We start from the raw sequence: 17953 nt of genomic DNA, 5'->3' as shown, positions 1-17953 counted from the left end.
GCAGATCATTCTATGCAATTACAGGTATATTGCTGGCCTTACATTATTTATTTCTTAAAATTATTCCTTAAAGCTCTGATTTAACACTTAAAATAGCATAATATTTATTACCTTATAAACACTTACCATTAAGCCATATTTGACTCTTATTTTTTTTAATGCTTTTCTTCTTACCAACTCTTTTTCTTCTTTACTTAATGCTGGACCAACTAAAAAAAAGAACGGCCATTTAATCATTAGATATATGAAATTCTTTTTTTTTTTTTTTTTTTTTTTGGAGGAAATGGAAACTTTTGCATTGCTTATAATCAACAGTAATACTCCATTTGTAAATCAATAGCAAAGAGGTACAATAAAAGATTGCTATAAAATGGCTTTAGGTTTTAATGAGGTCCTTTCATTATTTGTGTTAAAACTAAACTGCCTTGTAGAGAATGATAATTCTTATATCATATCACAGCTAGATTTTGGTCAATGTTACAAAAATAACAAAAAATTACCTGATTATTGTTAAGACATCAAATCACTTAATATATCTCAATTTTGAGGGGCTTTATTGGCTAAATATGTGGCCACAAAAGTGCAAAAAAAAAAATTTAAGTAATTTTCTCAATAAGTCAACATAAGCTGTTAAAGAATTAGTAGAGAGTTGAGGAATTCTCAGCTTCTTGTTTAATATTCTGACCAGAAAACATATTCCTCCAGTCTCCCCCAAAAACAATTAAACAAGTAGATGTGAACGATTTGAAAGGGACTGTTTTTTTGGGAATAATTGTACTAAAAGCAATTTCTAGGAAGTTCCAAGTATTTATTTAAAATTCTGGAAAAATAGTGGTATTAAAAGCTCCTTGGAAACTTCCTATAACACTAATTTTGCTTCAGAAAAGTGGTGCTATGATAATACAGTATGATTTCCCAACTTGACAAACTCTAGAGGCTTGTCAAATGGAGACTATTTGATAAATAACTAAATTATCCTATTGAAATTAATCTCTTCATTTGTTTGTAAGGCAAAGTGACATAGTGGGCATGGAGCTAACCTTGGAGCCAGGAAGATGTGGATTCAAACTTTACTGCAAACACACAGCAGCTATGTGATTTGAGGCAAGTCATTTAACAGCTCGGTGTTCCCAATGACATCTAATTTATTAGAAAGTGAAGGCCTGTGCTGGCAGAGGAAATTTCTAACCAGGAACACCCTAGATCAATGAATCACAGGTCCAGACCTTATCCCTAATGTTTGTGTACATTATAAACTTCAGAATTTATTTTCTTTCAACTGAAGAATAAATATAAAAGATTTACTGAAAACTAAGTACAGGGACCAGAAAAAATTGTTAACACCTGCAACAGAGCAACATAAACTCCACTTCATGTGAATGCCAACAGATCATGAGAGAGCCTGTCAATAATCTTTCTCAACACCAACAACAGAAGTTAAAAGAAATAGACCTAGTTAGATGAACTGATTATATCATAATTATTGTCTTGGACATTTGAAAATGGTTTCCATCTTGTTACAAAAGCCTATTAGCAAACTGAATTAGTATTCACAGAGCCCATATTTGTATCTAATATTAATATGTTTTTCATCTGGTCAGTATATTTCACATCCTGCTCCACTTCTCAAATGCTAAGGATGAGAATATGAAAAATGTCTTAATGTAGTTATATTAGTCCAGTTTTCAAATATGAAGCAGTTTTTATTGGATGTCATTAAAATATACTCTGCTCAATAAACTTATTCCTAAAAAATACACTTTATTCACTAAATGCTTATTAAGAAATCCTCATATACATATATCAGGATAGTGAAGCCATCATTAGGATTTGTTAAAATAGAAACAATTTCATTTGAAAGCTAGTATCTAGCTCCAGGAAGATGGAAACTTTGTACTTAAAAGATTCAAATTTAAAAGTTAAATTATTAACATAATATAGAATGACAATTTTTACTTACCAGAAGATTCATCTTTTTTATCGAGGCGAAGATGGGCTCGAACTTGCCCTGGTTCACAACCATCACAAGTATCACTACCTGGATGAATGTGAAAAGACAGCACAGTTTCTCCAATTTTCACTTCATCTCCATGTTCTAGTACATAAGGTTCACATTTTGTTTTGGGCTATAGAAGAAATATGCAAAATAAAATCCAAGATGATCACATGCATGGTCGATTTTTACTTCTATGAATAAAGCTTCTGAAAGGACAACAAATACTATTAACAACATATACAAGAATAACCCAGTTTTTTTGGATATGGATACAATGGATTTGATATAAAAATTTAGTGCAACAAATGTTTTCTCTGGTCCCCTATCTACATAACTTATTATGAACAATCACAATGTATTACTCAAAATATAAGTGAAAGAAAAAAAACAAAACAGCTGAATTGATCCAATTTCCATTCATAACGCTCATTTCTTCCTATTTCAAACATTCTCTTTATCCCCCTATCAGTATTACCCAATTAAATCTTCAAACTGAAGGAGCTGCTGGCACAGTGGATAAAGCACTGGGCCTGAAGAAAGGAAGATTTGGGTTCAGGAGTGGCCTCAGACACTTACTAAGTGTGTGACCCTGGGCAAGTCAATTAATCTATTTGTCCCAGTTTCCTCATCTGTAAATTAAGGTTGCAGCATCTACTTAGCAAGGTTATAGAAAGGATCAGATGAGAGAATATAACTTAGTTCCTGTCAACGAGTTGGTGCTAGATAAATGCCTATTCCCTTTCCCAAACTACCCATTATAATGAACAACAGACCAGTTACATTATATTTTGGCTATGTAGAAAAAATATACATAAAGTTTCAGTAGCTTCCCCACTGAATAACACACACACACACACACACACACACACACATATATACACACTCCACTGACCTAATATACATGTATCTATTTATTGATTCAGATCTATGATTTCACTAGCATAAGAAATTATCTCAACCAACATTATTGGCAACTATTCTGACATTGAGAGTCTTAGCAAGGTGTCTGGGTCACTGGGCAGTTAAGTGACTTTCCAAAGGTCACATGACCAGCTTGTGCCAGAGACAAGATTTGAAACTTGGTCTTAATCACAGATCTCACAGTTGAAAGGAACCATGGATGTTGTCTAGTCCAACCCTCTTATTTTGTAGATGAAAAAAAACTGAGATTCATTGAAGTGCAATGATCCAAAGCCATATAGATAATAAGTGGCAGAGTCAAGCCTGGAACCCAGTTCCTCTCACCCACAAATCCAACCCTCTTTCCATTCATAGTATGAAATATATCTGCCCTCATAGAGATTACAGAAGAATATAAGGCAAAAACAAAACAAAAAAACTAAAAAAACCTTTTCTATTTTTTTTTTGGGGGGGGGGAGGTGGTGGTGGTGATGCAGGGAGTATAAGGAGGTTAGTGGGATAGGAAAAGTTACTGACAGGAAAGGATCAGAAAAAGCTGCCTGGACAAAATGACTCTTGAGTTGGTCTTTTAGAAGATAGGTAAAAAGGACATCCAGGAACAGAATGGTAGCAACATGTTCAGGAGTCAGAACAGTCTAGCTTCATTATAGAATAGCATATGAGTTAAATCTGGAAGGAAAAAAGGGGTACCAGTGAAAGTGGACTATGGATTTTAGTTGCAGACAAAATGGAGCCTATGAAGAATTTTGGGCTAAAAAGCAAAATAGTCTACAAAAGTGTAAAAAAAAAATAAAATTAAAAAAATATATATATACATATATATGTATGTATGTATGTATGTATGTATGTATGTATGTTTTAATTAACATAAAAACACTCACCTGAAGAATCTGCTTCCCATTAACAATTGTACCATTTTGACTGCCTTGATCCACAAGAACATAACTTTGTAACTCATGGTCAAAGTAAATTTCTGCATGAAACTTAAGAAGTAAAAGAAATAAAACAATTTTTAAAAATCAATATGAATTCTATAAAATGATGTTGTCTCAGACCACTAATACTCAGCTATATATCTTTGAACATGTTAATTTTTAAGATAAGTTACTATTAGACTTATCTACTTTAGATTAGTATGAATTTTGCATCTGAACTATAATATGTTATTTTTTTCAAATACTCCTGAATTTTTTTTACCTTTCAAAGAGATCACAGTTAAGTATGGCTGGAAACACAAGCATTATGGTCATTTAGTTCATTCTGGAGTATCTAGGGTTTTATTTGGGGAATGAGGGGAAAGACAGAAGGCATAACAGAGCAAGCTCATTTGGTTTTAAAATTAGCAAAATTTTCCATATATGTGTGTACATGTATGTATATATATGTATACACACACACACCCTCCAGATACTTCAATTTCTTTTCTTTCTTTCTTTTTTTTTTACAGTCAAGGAGGCAATATGAAGAAAGGCAAAAGGAGAAAAAGAGTACTAAAGAGGCTTAGAGGAAGAGAGAGAAAAATAAATGAGAGGAAGGGAAGATAAAGGCAGAAAGAGTATAGATGATGTAAATAAAGAAATGAGAAGTAGCCTCAGAAACTTCTAAAGTGTAACTATCTTGAACTTAAGAATGTTCTTGTCTCTTACTATGTCCATGTGAAATTCTAGCTCCTTGGCTACTTATTCTAGTTTTTCTTTTCACTCTATCCTAAAATCTTCCTTTACTCTGAATGAGAAAGTGCTAATATCCCATTAGCCAGAAAAATTTTACTTGTGCTTCAAAATCTGTGACTTAGGGGGATGGATGAAATAAAGGTAAGGACTTGGAGTTCTTCACTCTGCTTTAAATTAAAGAAAAAGATAAACATGTGGAGTTCACCTTTTAATTAAAAGAATTTTATTTTGTCATATATATAAATAGAAAAATAGTGGCACTTTCATTCTAGTAAAATAATTTTTCACCAAAGGTATTCTATATTATTAATATTACTTCTATTAGCAAGTAGTTAAAAAAACAAAACAAAACAAAAAAACTTGGAGCTCAAATAAGGAAAATCCAACAACTTAACTCTAGTTTAAGACACAGGGAAAGGAGAATATTTTTTCAGTTAAAATTTACCTTACTGACACCAACTTCAGGAATTCGGAGTGTATGTTCCATGTCTTTTTCTCTGCAAAGTTAAATATAACATTTTTTAGTAACTATATCATTATAGATTTTCACTGAAATTTTGAGGAAATGCTAATATTTTAAATGTACTCTTCTCAAGCCTAAGAATAATCCTATAAAGATTATACCATATCTTTAACCCTATTCTCAAACTTCCTAAGTAAATCTGCCTCACAGAAAAAAATTAAAGTGACTTTATTCTTTGGCTCATCTAACCCTATATATTAGTAATCAATGAGAATATAATAAAACTAAATCTGTGAAACCTAATCTTTATACCAACTTTGCATTAACGTTTCCAGATCTACTGAATAAATCCTTATTTTTATTACATGAACAATGGTGAATTCTATTGTTTGACAGCAATTAAGATTAAGATATTGTATAAAATCTGAAATTAGAATAAACTAGATTATACTTCCCAATGGAAAAATGTGAAGCTATTCTAAGTATTATCAAAGTTTATTCTCCTTGCTTAGCACATTACATCTTGTTGCTAAATTAGCTATGAACTGCAACTGGAAAGAAAAGGAAATTGCATTGAAGTCAGAAATTAAAAGTATAGAAATTAAGAGAATAAAGTCCCCAAACCTTTGGAAACTGTCAGAAAAAAAAAAAATCTTATGTTCTTTCCACATGAGGTTTCAATTTTGAGGCTGAAAGTACAAACTAGGAGATTACAAAAACAGATAAGGTCAAGATAGAAGGTCAAGAATGTTTGTGTGTCTTGTTTGGGATATTAAAAACGGCCATAAACAATGAAAGATATTGTCAAATATGTTTCATTTTTGGTGTAATGCATCTCTAAGGTATGGCTTGTTAGGGAATTCTCTCAAATCTTCTAAGAAAGGCATATCCATCTAGCAGGTATTCAATGATTGTAAGTTAAAGAGAGGAGGTCAGATTCAAAGAAAAGAGATTTATTAACATGCTAAGAAATTTGATCTCATTGGTTAACTAATTCAGATACCTGGGGCACAGATTGTTTTTTATAACCTTTCAAGCCTTCTGAGAGTATCCAGTCAGTCAGCATGCCAGTATGCCTTTTCCAAGAGGTTGAAAGAATTCTCTGACAGTAAACTCTTTGCTTCTCTCCTGAGATAGTGACCCTTTGCATATATTGTCACGGAAGACCAAAAAAAAAGATAAAGTGTTAATCTTCAATTCTGCATGCTCTCTTTTCGGTTCCTTACAGTTTACATCAAGAAAAGATAATTATTCAACAGCTATGCCCCAGGAACTATATTTCTTTGGTCTTCTTATTGACCCAGAATCTGAGGAATGAAAAAGCTGTGATTATTATTTCACTTTCTCAATTTTAAAAATCTTTCCAAGTCTGTGATTTACCTAGATCATACACACAGTGTACATTTTTCCCTAAGCTATGAAAAATAAAGGAGGGTATTAACCTTAAATTTAGTGCCATTCTTTTTCAAGTAAATATTATTAATTACAGAAGCAATTATGCAAACAAGAGTTTACCAAATACTATTTTTTCCTCAAATTACTTTCTGAATAACTTTTAAGTGACAGATTTATATATTCCCTTGGACACTGGTTTTTATGTCTTCTCAGCTCTGCACTACATAAGAACATGACTAACCCATGCCAGGGGGTTAGGACCAGGCTTGATTAACTGGGAAATCCCTTCTGGCCATATAGTCACTAGGATAAAGTATCTATCACAAAGCCTGAATACTTATTTATTGCTACAGGTCTAGTATTTCCATACAAATTTATGCACATAAATTAAACATAATGAAAAAGAGGTCATTTTTTAAACCTAAAAACTAAATAAATAATATGTCTTGAATCTGATTTTACTAAGAAATGACTAGAGCCCTTTTGATAGTGCTTTAAATTTTTAGGCTACTAGAATGATTTTTATACTTTTCTAATTCAGTTAGCCAATGAATAAGCATTTATTTGCCTAGCAAAAACTAGACATCTTACTAAGTACTATATTACAAAGTCAAAACAAAACATTCCCTGTCCTCAAAGAGCTTTTATTCTTGGGGTTTTTATGTCTGTGTGTGGATGTACTGAACAACATAAAATAGTTCAAAGCTTTTCCTCACCTAGCCCCTCTAACCCTTTTCAGTATTCTTACATCTTATTCTCCCAACAAGTATTCTTCAATCCGTAACATTGGCCAGATGGCTGTTCCAAGGACAAGACATCTCCTTTCTTTCTTATCTCCTCTTACTTCCTTTGCTCTACCTACTAACTTTTCAGGCTTTTTAAAAATCCCAAATACAAGAAGTCTTCCCCTAACCTCTCATATTCCAGTGCTTTCTCTTTGTCTCCAATGCCTTAGATGTAGGTTGCTTTGTATACATTTGTTTGCATGTTTGATTATGCTCCTTCAGGACAGGGTCTGCGCGTGTGTGTGTGTGTGTGTGTGTGTGTGTGTGTGTGTGTGTGTGTGTGTGTGGATTGAGGACAGGCTTGCTGTAGAGCAAGCCTGTGTGTGTGTGTGTGTGTGTGTGTGTGTGTAGAAGAATGGAGGAAGGAGAAAGGGAGGAAGGTTACCTAGAACAAGGAGGATTGAGGACAGGCTTGCTGTAGAGCAAGCCTGTATAAGGGCCATAAAATCATTTGCTAGGTTGACCGAGGGAGATGGTAGTCATGAATCTAAGAAGTGAAAAGAAGAACACATTCCAACACAAAAGACAGTCTGTGAAAAGCCAGGAAATGATTCTATGAATGGCAAACAACAAGTGGTAAAGTTTGGCTGGACCACAGTCATGTATAAAAAAAAAGTAATGCTGAGGAGGGAAACTGAGGCTGGAGACCCTAAAAAGTCACTTTCCACGTAATCCAGACCTAGAACTCAGGCTAACCCCCACCTCTGTTAAGTACCACTAATTTACTTTTCTATAGAGTTCAGCTGACACTACCCAAGTTTTCTATAGAGCTGAACTAAAGCTAAGTACCCATACTTAACTTTCAATAGAACTGAATTAATGTTAAGTACCACCACTTAAGCTCTATATAATTTGAACTATCACTAATCAAGCTTTCTATAGCCTTACAGAAGCCTATTCAAACCAAAAACTCTGTATTGTCTCAAATCATATATATGAGGGTGGGAAGAACAGACAGAACTCTTAATTCCATCAGACAGTTCCGCTCCAATGAGATCTCTCGAAGACTTATAATAAACTTAAACATTTACTTTTAATTTAGTAAATTATTTTACTTTACCAGCGCAATTAAGTAAATTTTCCATCTGATACAGGACCATGCCCACTGTGTTCTGACCTATTTCAATCCCTCCATCCTAAGTATTTAAAAATAGTTGTCTGAGGCACTTTCAGAGTTTAGTAAGTGAACTGCAGATACTTTGTGATGTGTTTGGCAACTACAATATTGCACAATGACAACCCTATAGTACCGAATTTAATTCTTTCATTCATTCACATAGAAATTGCTAAATTATCCATATTAAGAGTACCAGAGTTAAGTTTTTAAAAATTTATAAAAATAATTTACATGGAATGTTTGTGTCTAGTGTGTGTGTGTGTGTGTGTGTTTATACACACAGACTGCTAATTTACCCACCTAAGTTTTAAGTAGAAAAATATTACTCAGATTTGTATACATATATCAGCATAAACTGGAAAAAGAGCAGTAAGAAGTTCATGAAAATGCTAAGATAAAACAGCTTTGATAATAAGTTTACACTACATAATCCATAAACAGACAGTTAAGCATAAACATAATTTTAATATTCTCTAACACAACATGATGAGAGCTAGTAAGACATTTTACCTTCCAATTGTAGCTGGATTTACAGCTGTGATAATAAAAAGTGAACCCGTCTGCAGTACTGGTGATCTAATAACAATGACTCTAATACATGGAGGCCAAATTTTTTCTTCTTCTGTAACACAGAACAAAAAGAAAGAAAGAAAGAAAAAAAAAAGACAGCAATTATTAGTTTAAAGGGAGTGAGGTTAATTAATAAATTTTCTAAATCATGAAATTATTTCTTAATTTTCTTAAGACCTTGAGGCTTGAAAGAATTCTAAGTATACATTTTATCATGTTAAATATTTAAACTTTTAAAATAATTCATCCTTTATGAATAAAACAGAAAAATGAATTAAGAACAAAAATATTAGTTACATGTAAATCATTTTTTGTACTTTCAGCGATTTGACCTCTGTTGTAAAATCAAAAGAAAATAAGAAATTAGTTTACCTTTATTATGTGCTATAAGTCGACTTTTAGCACATAATAGAGGTAAACTAATTTTTTGGTACTATATTTTCAAAACCAATTTATTTTACAAGGTGTGCGGCTGAAATTGAGCCTATCCAAGGTTACAAATGCCTCTAAGACAGGATGGAAGGAATGATTCCATTTCCATGAGCCTTAGTTTTATATCTATAAAACAGGGATAAAGACATTTGCATGGTTATTGTGAGGTAAATGAGTGTTATCATGGACAGCACTCAAGAAAATCAGAGTCTGATTCTGGTCGAAGGCCATTTAATAGCAGTATGAGCCTGGGCAAGTCACTTAATCTGTTTGTTAGTTTTCTCAATTATAAAATGGGGATAATAGCAGCACCCATCTAAATGAGGCTATTGAGAAGATTAAATGAGATAATATTTGTTAAACTTTTAGAACAGCACCTGGCACAAAGTAGGTACTTAATAAATGCTAGTTTCTTTTCTTCTTTCCTACCAGAGGATTTTCCACCAGGTGAAGAGTAGGTTTAGTCATAATAATTCATAGTTGTCTCCTGGCTTCCAGGAAGTCCCACCTAAAACTTCACCCTTTAACAAGAAGCCTCTTCCTAATCTCTCTTAATTCAAGTGACTTCCCTCTATGGATTATTTTCTCTTTATCTTGTATTTAGCTTACTTATTTGCATGTTGTTTCTCTTATTGGTTTGTGAGCTTTTTGAAGGCAGGGACTGTATTATTGTATTCTCAGTGATACCAATGGGCCTGCCACACAATAGGTGTTTATTAAATGCTTATTGACCAACTAAAGAAGTTACTAACTTAAAGTCTAGAGGTATTGTACAATGCATCAATCTCTAAAATGAAAAAAAAAAATTCATATTTTTAGGAATATTTAAATTACCTCTTAATAAATGAATGAAATGAATGAATCCTTAACTATGTTGAGATTAGAATAGACACTGAAATACTATGCTGACCTATTTTAAAAGCCTGCAGGTGTACTATTTAAGCTATAAATTCTTTTTCTAGTTTGTGCTTTTACAATGATCAGTTTTTAGGAAAATTGTTTCAATGGGTTGCCCATAAAGGCTATTAATTCACCTTCGTCTTCAGTGTCTGAAGTGATATTGTCTTCACTAGTCACGTTGCTGCTGTCCTCAGACTGAGAGTCTGTAATCTCACCTTCTTCTGGCTCACTATCAGTCACTACTGTTTTGTCTTCTTTAAATAAAGCCAAATCATAGACATTCACATTAAGATGTGAGTCTACATTCTCTTTGCTATCTGCATCAGCAAACTTCAATGGACTATTTTTATTATGATTATCCACTTTGGCTTTCTTTTTCACATTTGCGGAGTCTTCTTTCTCAACACAGCTTATATGTTCAACAGTGGTAAGACAATTAAAATTATTTGATGCTTTATGGTCTTCTAGATCCAAATCCTGTAGTTAAAAAAAAAAAAAAAAAAAGGAATACTTTATTAACAAGAATCATGATAGAGAAAACTCAACTGTCTTAGGAAATACTGTGAACTCATAACTAATAACTAATTTATACTTCTAATATTTTTGTATCAGCAGATCACTTTTGAACAAAGAACTGTATTTTTATATCAGCAGATTACTTTTGAACAAAGAACCTACTAGTACTTATCCTACTTCTATAACATTTAAGATCAAAATGGGAAAGAGCATAATGACCACAACATCCACTAATAAACTCAACTTGGAGAATAATGAATCTTCTATCCTTTCTTATATGGCTCTGTTGAGGGCGGTAGCCCCTTGATATTCCTTGTTTGATCTCCAACTTCCTTTGGGACTTGGACCTTTGATACAAGATCTGGTCAAACTAGTTTGGGCTATGTGAGCTAGCCAGGGTTTTATAGCCCCCATTCTAATCTGCTCAGATAGACCAAATGCCATCAGGAAATTCCTTTTTTGGGAAGAGACTTCTGTCTGTCCCCAAAAGATAACAAGAGAATCCTTATCTTATTTACATCACTCTCAGGAACCTCCTTACATCACTGCATCTGAATGATTGTGCTCTTGTATAAAAGAGAACTCAAAAATCTACTCTTTGCAAAATTGGCCTTGTACCATGCAGCCATTTTGCCCACTGACTCTCCGGTGTTTCCATTCTAATCAATAAAGACTATGTTTCCATACAGCATTAAGTAGCAAATTCCTTTGCTGCCGAATACGCCCTTGGCTACTTTGGGGAAGAAAGGAGAGAGAGAAAAGGAACTGACCCATCTCGGTTTAGACCTCAGTTTACTCCTCATCAATACTAAGACTTTAAAAAACAAGTAGTATGATTAAACTGCTGAAGTTAGAAGACCTATGAGAAATAAGATGTGAATAATTTTACCCTTGCTTATCAAAGAAGAAACTTAAATTTTCCTGGAAATAAAATAGTAAAATTTTTATAAGAAAAGACCAAGCAAAAATTTTAGTTACATTAACTTTCATTAAGTGAATTAACTATTTTCTTAGATATTTCAACTAAACACACCATAAACACTGCTCCCATCTTCCCTGCTTCTTTACCAACTACCCTGAAAATTATAATGTTGTAAAGTGTATATGGAATATTAAATCAATGTAAAAGTTTTTCATTGGAAGTAATTTTTAAAGGATATTTTATTTTGAAATAATAATTTACATAACAAATATATAAATGATAATAATTTACTGATGAATAATCTATTTAAAATATATTCTAGATAACAGCAACATATACTTTTATAACCCAAACTTTTAAAAATGGAACAAAAAGCTAAAGGGAAGTTATACATTTATTGGTAATGAACCCTTCAACTTAATCTCAAAAATAGATGATTTATTCTTAATATTAAGAGGACACAAAAATATCAGTAATGGATTCATTTGTATTTACTTTGGAAAATAGTTATTTTGATTACTCTGCCTTAATTTGTGAGTTTTTCGAGACTTATACTGAAACCATTCTCTTTATCACTTCTTACAGCATAAGAACACTTCATTATATGTACATATCACAATTTGTTTCGTTCCTAGTTCTGATACCACAAAAAGAGCAGTCATAAATCTATTTTTATATACCTACATGTATCTTTTCCCCTTCTTTGATCTTTCTGAGGTTTCAGCAAGACAGAATAATTAGAGGGCAACAATAGTGTTGTTTTAATTTTGTCTTCTTCCACTACTCGCCCCTATCAGGAGGGGTGGGCTGGGGAGAAGACATGTTCCATTTAGGCATGCTGAGTTTGGCATGTCTGAGGCAATAGTCTCTAAAGTGAGGCTGATGGCCTTATCTGGAAGCTGGAATTGGGATGTAGGAGGATGGAGATGGCAGTGGGGGAGAATGGGCTGACTCTAGGAGGGTGTGAGATAAAACAGCAGGTAAGTGAGAGGTTACAGCCTACCTTCCAGACCAAGACAGTGATGGGGCTTGTCTCTAACACAACCACATCTACTTCTAGGCAAGTTTCCTTCTGAGTAGGGAGTCTAATTTGAAGGGCTCCTAGGTACTTCCAGCAGTAGCTACACATTCCCATCATGCTAAAACCAGAAGGCAAACTGGGGGGGAGGGGAAGCAGTGAAGAGTGAGAAGGACCCCTCCCAATCTCCCTTTTCATTTTACTGGAACAAAGTGAATCACTTAGGATGAGTAGGCATAGGTAGACTGGGAAATGCATCAGGATGCTTCCCTCTTCCAAATTTTTTGATTACTGCCAAGGTTACCACCATTTCTCTGGTCATACAGGTTTTCACTCCATGTCATCTTTGATAGATTTCTATATTAAATTGATTGTGTATATTATTCCCCCTTTGAGCCAACACTGAGGAGAGCAAAGTTCAAATGATGCCTATCACCAACCCTCTCATATTTCCCTCCCCTGTAATAGGTCTTTCATACCTTGTTATATAAATAACTTACCCCAATTTACCTCTCCCTTCCTTCTGTACCCAATGAACTCCTCTTTTTCATCCCTTAAATTTTTTTTTTTGTTATTCCCTCAAATTCGCCTTATATCCATTCTCTCTGTATCTTCTTCTAGCTGTACTTACAATTAAAAATAGAATTTTAAAGAATTACAATCTAGGAGTATAAACAGATTAACTTTATCAAATCCCTTATATTTATTTTCCCTTTTTACATTATTTATGTTTCTATTGGGTCTTGATATAGGAAGTCAAATTTTTGGTTTAATTTTGATCTTTTCCTTATGGAAGCATGAAGTCCTTTTATGTCTTTGAATGATCATTTTTTCCCCCCTTGATGTATTATGCTTAATTTGGCCAGGTAAGTGATTCTTAATTTTAGTCCCAGCTCCTTTGCCTTTCAGAATATTAATGTTCCATGACCTCAGATCATTTAATGTTGCAGGTTCCAAGTCTTGTGGCTCCTTGATATTTGAATTGTTTCTTTTTGACCATTTGTATTTTTTTCCTTGATCTGGCAATTCTGAAATTTAGTTATAAGGTTTCATAAAGGGTTTTTATTTTGGGATTTCTTTCCAGAGATGATTCTTTCAATGCCTGTTTTGCCCTCTGGGTTCTTAGAAATCTTAGCAATTTTCCTTGATAATTTCTTGAAAGGTGCTGTCCATGTCCTCCTGTTGATTATGACTTTCAGGTAATTCAATAATTCTGATACCGTTTCTCCTAGATACATTTTCTAGATCAGTTACTTTTTCAAAGAGGTTGTTTACATTTTCTTTCATCTTTATCATTCCTATTGTTTCATAGAATCATTAACCTCCACTTGTTCTATAACTTTTAAGGGGTTGTTTTCCTCAATTAGCTTTTTGTCAATTTCTTTTCCATTTGTCAATTATATTCTTTAAGGACCTGTTTCTTCAATAAATTTTTGAATCTCCGTTTCCATCTGGCCAATTCTTTTTAAGTGGTTGCTTTCTTCTTCCAAACTGGTGACTTTTTTTCCCATTTTAATTCTCTTGAATCATACTCATTTCTTTTCTCAATTTTTCTTCTATGATTTTAAAGTTTCTTTTTTAGCTCTTTCTTATTTATCTTGGAAATGAGATCTTTTTCTGAGTAACTTGCTGCAAATTTTCTTCAGTTATTTTCTTTCTCATTTTAGTTACAATGGTATTGTTTGTGTAAACCTTTTTTTCTTGTTATATAATCGACCCATTTTGTTGAAAATTGTCCTGAATTCAAGTGATCCACTGCCTCAATTTCCTTAGTAACAAAGATGAAAAGCATGTGTAATCATGTTCAGTTCAATTAATTTTTTTGTTGATACTGTTTTCTAAGTAAAGAATTTGAAAATAGTAATAATAATAATAAATCTGTTTAAGCAGCTAATGCTTTTGATACTGCACCTAGAATCAGGAAGACTCAGCTTCATGAGTTTAAATGCAGCCTCAGACACTTACTAGCTTGTACCTTGGGCAAAGCACTTAAACCTGTTTGCCTTAGTTTCCTCATCTGTACAATGGGCTGGAGAAGGAAATGGCAAATTACTTAAGTATCTGTCTTTTGCCAAGACCCCACATGCAGTTACAAAGAAATAGACATGATTGAAAACAGTCATATTCTGTTTCATCTTTGTCTATGTTTATTTCTTCCACTTCTGTGAAAAACTTGCCTTTTTTCATTAATCTTAAGGCCTTCCCTCTGAGTTTATCTCCAATTTACCCTATAAATATGTTGTTTTTACATAATTATTTGCAGATTGCTGCCCCCATTAGACTCTGAACTCCTTGAAAACAGTGACTGTGTGTGTGTGTGTATTCCCAGCACTTAACATGTTATACTAACTAGCATAATAAGGCACTTTTGCTGAACTTTCTTGATTTTCAAATCTTGTCTCCAGAGTTCTTATTGAAAATATAATTTTAAAATTCTTTCTTCATTTCTTTGAAGAAGATTAGGTAATCTTGTGGTTCCACTGTATTCTTTTTGAGACTCTGTAGATATTTTAGAATCACCTTCTAGGCTTAAAGAAATGTCTTTTTCACATCAAGAATTCAAGAACAGCACTTCTTGCTAGTTAAAATAATAGTTTGGTGTTCTTCATGACTAGTATTTTTCTCTTCTTGAATATATGCAAGAAGAATATTAGACATTAAAAAATATGAATTCAGGATATAAAATAAAATCTACATAAATCATTGGCATTTCTTTGTATTACTAATAAAGCCCAGCAGCAAGAGATAAAAAAGAGAAATTCCATTTAAAAAACTGTAGACAATTTTAAATATTTTCAATTTACTTGTGGAGGCAAACCCAAGAACCCAATCACAATTACAAAAAACTTTTCACACAAATAGAGTCAGATCTAAATAACTGGAAAAACAACAATTGCTCATAAGTAGGCTAAGAAAATATAATAAATTATAATTTCATCTATATTAATTTATTTATTCAAAGCCATACCAAATTACCAAAACTTATTTTATAGTTAGAAAAAATAACAAATTCATCTGAAAGAACAAAAAGCCAAGAATATCAAGGGAAGTGTTGAAAAAATATGCAAAGGAAGGGGACTGAGCCATATCAGATCTTAAACTATATTATAAAATGGCAGTCATCAAAACTAACTGGCATTGGCTAAGAAAAAGAATGGTGGGTCAATGGAATAGGTTAGGTACAAAAACCACAACAGTCAATGACTATAGTAATCTATTGTTTGATAGACCCAAAGATTCCAGCTACTGGGATAAGAACCCACTATTTGGCAAAATGTGCTGGGAAAACTGGAAAACAGTATAACAGAAACTAGGCAGAGGCTAACATCTCACACTGTTTATCAAAATAAGGTCAAAATGGATCCATGATTTTGGCATACAGGGTGAAACCACAAGCAAATCAAGAGAGCAAGGAACAATTTTCCTGTCAGCTCTATAGAGAAGGGAAGAATTTATGACAAACCAAAAATATAGAGAACATTATGAAATGCAAAAGTTTTGTTATATTAAAAAGGTTTGCAGTTCACCTGGAAGAACAAAAGGTCAAGAATTTCAAGGCCATTAATTTTTAAAATGCAATAAAGATAGCCTAGCTGTATGAGACCTAAACTATATTAAAAAGCAATGGTCATCAAAACCATTTGGTATTGGCTAAGAAATAGAGTAGTTGATCAGTAGAATAGGTTAAATTCACAGACAAAATAGTCAATGATTATGTAATCTAGTGTTTGACAAACCCAAAGACCCCAGCTTGTGGAATAAAAACTCACTATTTGACAAAAACTGCTGGGAAAATTGGAAACTAGTATGGCAGAAACTAGGCATTGATCCACATATAACACTGTATACCAAGATAAAGTTGAAATGGATTCATGATTTAGATATAAAGAGTGATCTTATAAACAATTTAAAAGAATAAAAGATAATTTACTTCTCGGATCTGTTGAGAAGGAAGGAATTTGTTCCAAAAAAACCCCCCAAAACCAAAAAAACAAAATTCGAGTACATTATTGAATACAAAAGAGATAATTTTTGATTATATAAGTTAAAAAGGTTTTGTACAAAAAAACCTAATGCAGTCAAGATTAAAAGGGAAGCAGTAAATTGGGAAAATATGTTTACAATCAAAGGTTCTGATAAAGGCCTCATATCTAAAATATAGAGAATTGACTCAAATTTGTAAGAATTCAAGCCATTCTCCAATTGATAAATGGTCAAAGGGTATGAACAATTTTCAGATGAAGAAATTGAAACCATTTCTAATCACACGAAAAGGTGCTCTAAATCCCTATTGATCAAAGAAATGTAAATTAAAACAACTCTTGAGATACCACTTCATACCTCTTAGATTGGTTAAGAAGACAGGAAAAAAATGATAAATGTTGATGGGGTTTTGGGAAATTTGGGACACTAATACATTGTTGGTGGAGTTGTGAACTGATCCAACCATTCTGGAGAGCAATTTGGAATTATGCCAGTGTTTTTACTGGACTAATATCCCAGGGAAATCTTAAAGGAGGAAAAGGCACCCATATGTGCAAAAATGTTTGTGGCAAGAAACTGGAAACTGAGTGGATGCCCATCAGTTGGAAAATTGCTGAATAAGTTATGGCATATAAATGTTATGGAATATTGTTATTCTATAAGAAATGATCAGCAGGATGATTTCAGACAAGTCTTGAGAGACTTACATGAACTGATACTGAGTGAAATGAGCAGAATCAGGAGAACATTGTGCCAGGAGAACATTGTACATGGCAACAAGATCAATTCTGATGGATGTGGCTTTCAACAATAAGATGATTCAAGCCAGTTTCAATGGTTTTGTGATGGAAGACAGCCATCTACACCCAGAGAGAGGACTATGGGAACTGATTGTGGATCACAACAGCATTTTCACTTTTTGTTGCTTTTTGCTTGTATTTTGTTTTCTTTCTTATTTTTTTTCTTTTTGATCTGCAGCATAATAATTATAGAAATATGTATAGAAGAATTGCACATATTCAACATATATTGCATTACTTGCCATTTAGGAGAAGGGGTAGTGGAAAGGAAGGGAAATTTAGAATACAAAGTTTTGCAAGGGTCAATGTTGAAAAATTATCCATGCAATTAATTATCCATGAAAATAAAAAGCTTTAATAAAAAAAAATTTTGCAAAAACAAAGCTAATGCAACCAAGACTGGAAAGGAAGCAGAAAGCTGGGAAACAACTTTTATATTTTCTAAAATTCTCATTTCTAAA

The 17953-nt window shown here is 33.0% G+C and overlaps 1 protein-coding gene across 2 annotated transcripts in view; it reads right to left on the bottom strand.

Moving 5' to 3' along the window:
• Positions 1–17953, bottom strand: part of AGGF1 (angiogenic factor with G-patch and FHA domains 1) — a 62021-nt gene that overhangs the window by 10108 nt on the left and 33960 nt on the right. The window contains exons 6-11 of one of the 2 annotated variants that reach the window (XM_074282318.1): positions 10387–10729; positions 8861–8969; positions 5036–5087; positions 3799–3900; positions 1961–2126; positions 127–209 (exon numbers count right to left, since the gene is read on the bottom strand). In XM_074282318.1, coding sequence (XP_074138419.1) covers positions 127–209; positions 1961–2126; positions 3799–3900; positions 5036–5087; positions 8861–8969; positions 10387–10729 — 855 coding nt within the window. Of the gene's footprint in view, positions 1–126; positions 210–1960; positions 2127–3798; positions 3901–5035; positions 5088–8860; positions 8973–10386; positions 10730–17953 lie in introns of both variants that reach the window. The other variant, XM_074282317.1, reaches the window with a different exon arrangement.

Source organism: Sminthopsis crassicaudata, chromosome 1 (genome assembly GCF_048593235.1).
Source record: "Sminthopsis crassicaudata isolate SCR6 chromosome 1, ASM4859323v1, whole genome shotgun sequence".
NCBI lineage: Eukaryota > Metazoa > Chordata > Mammalia > Dasyuromorphia > Dasyuridae > Sminthopsis > Sminthopsis crassicaudata.
Note: the sequence above shows the minus strand (reverse complement) of the source record. Positions and strands in the feature narration are given on the sequence as shown.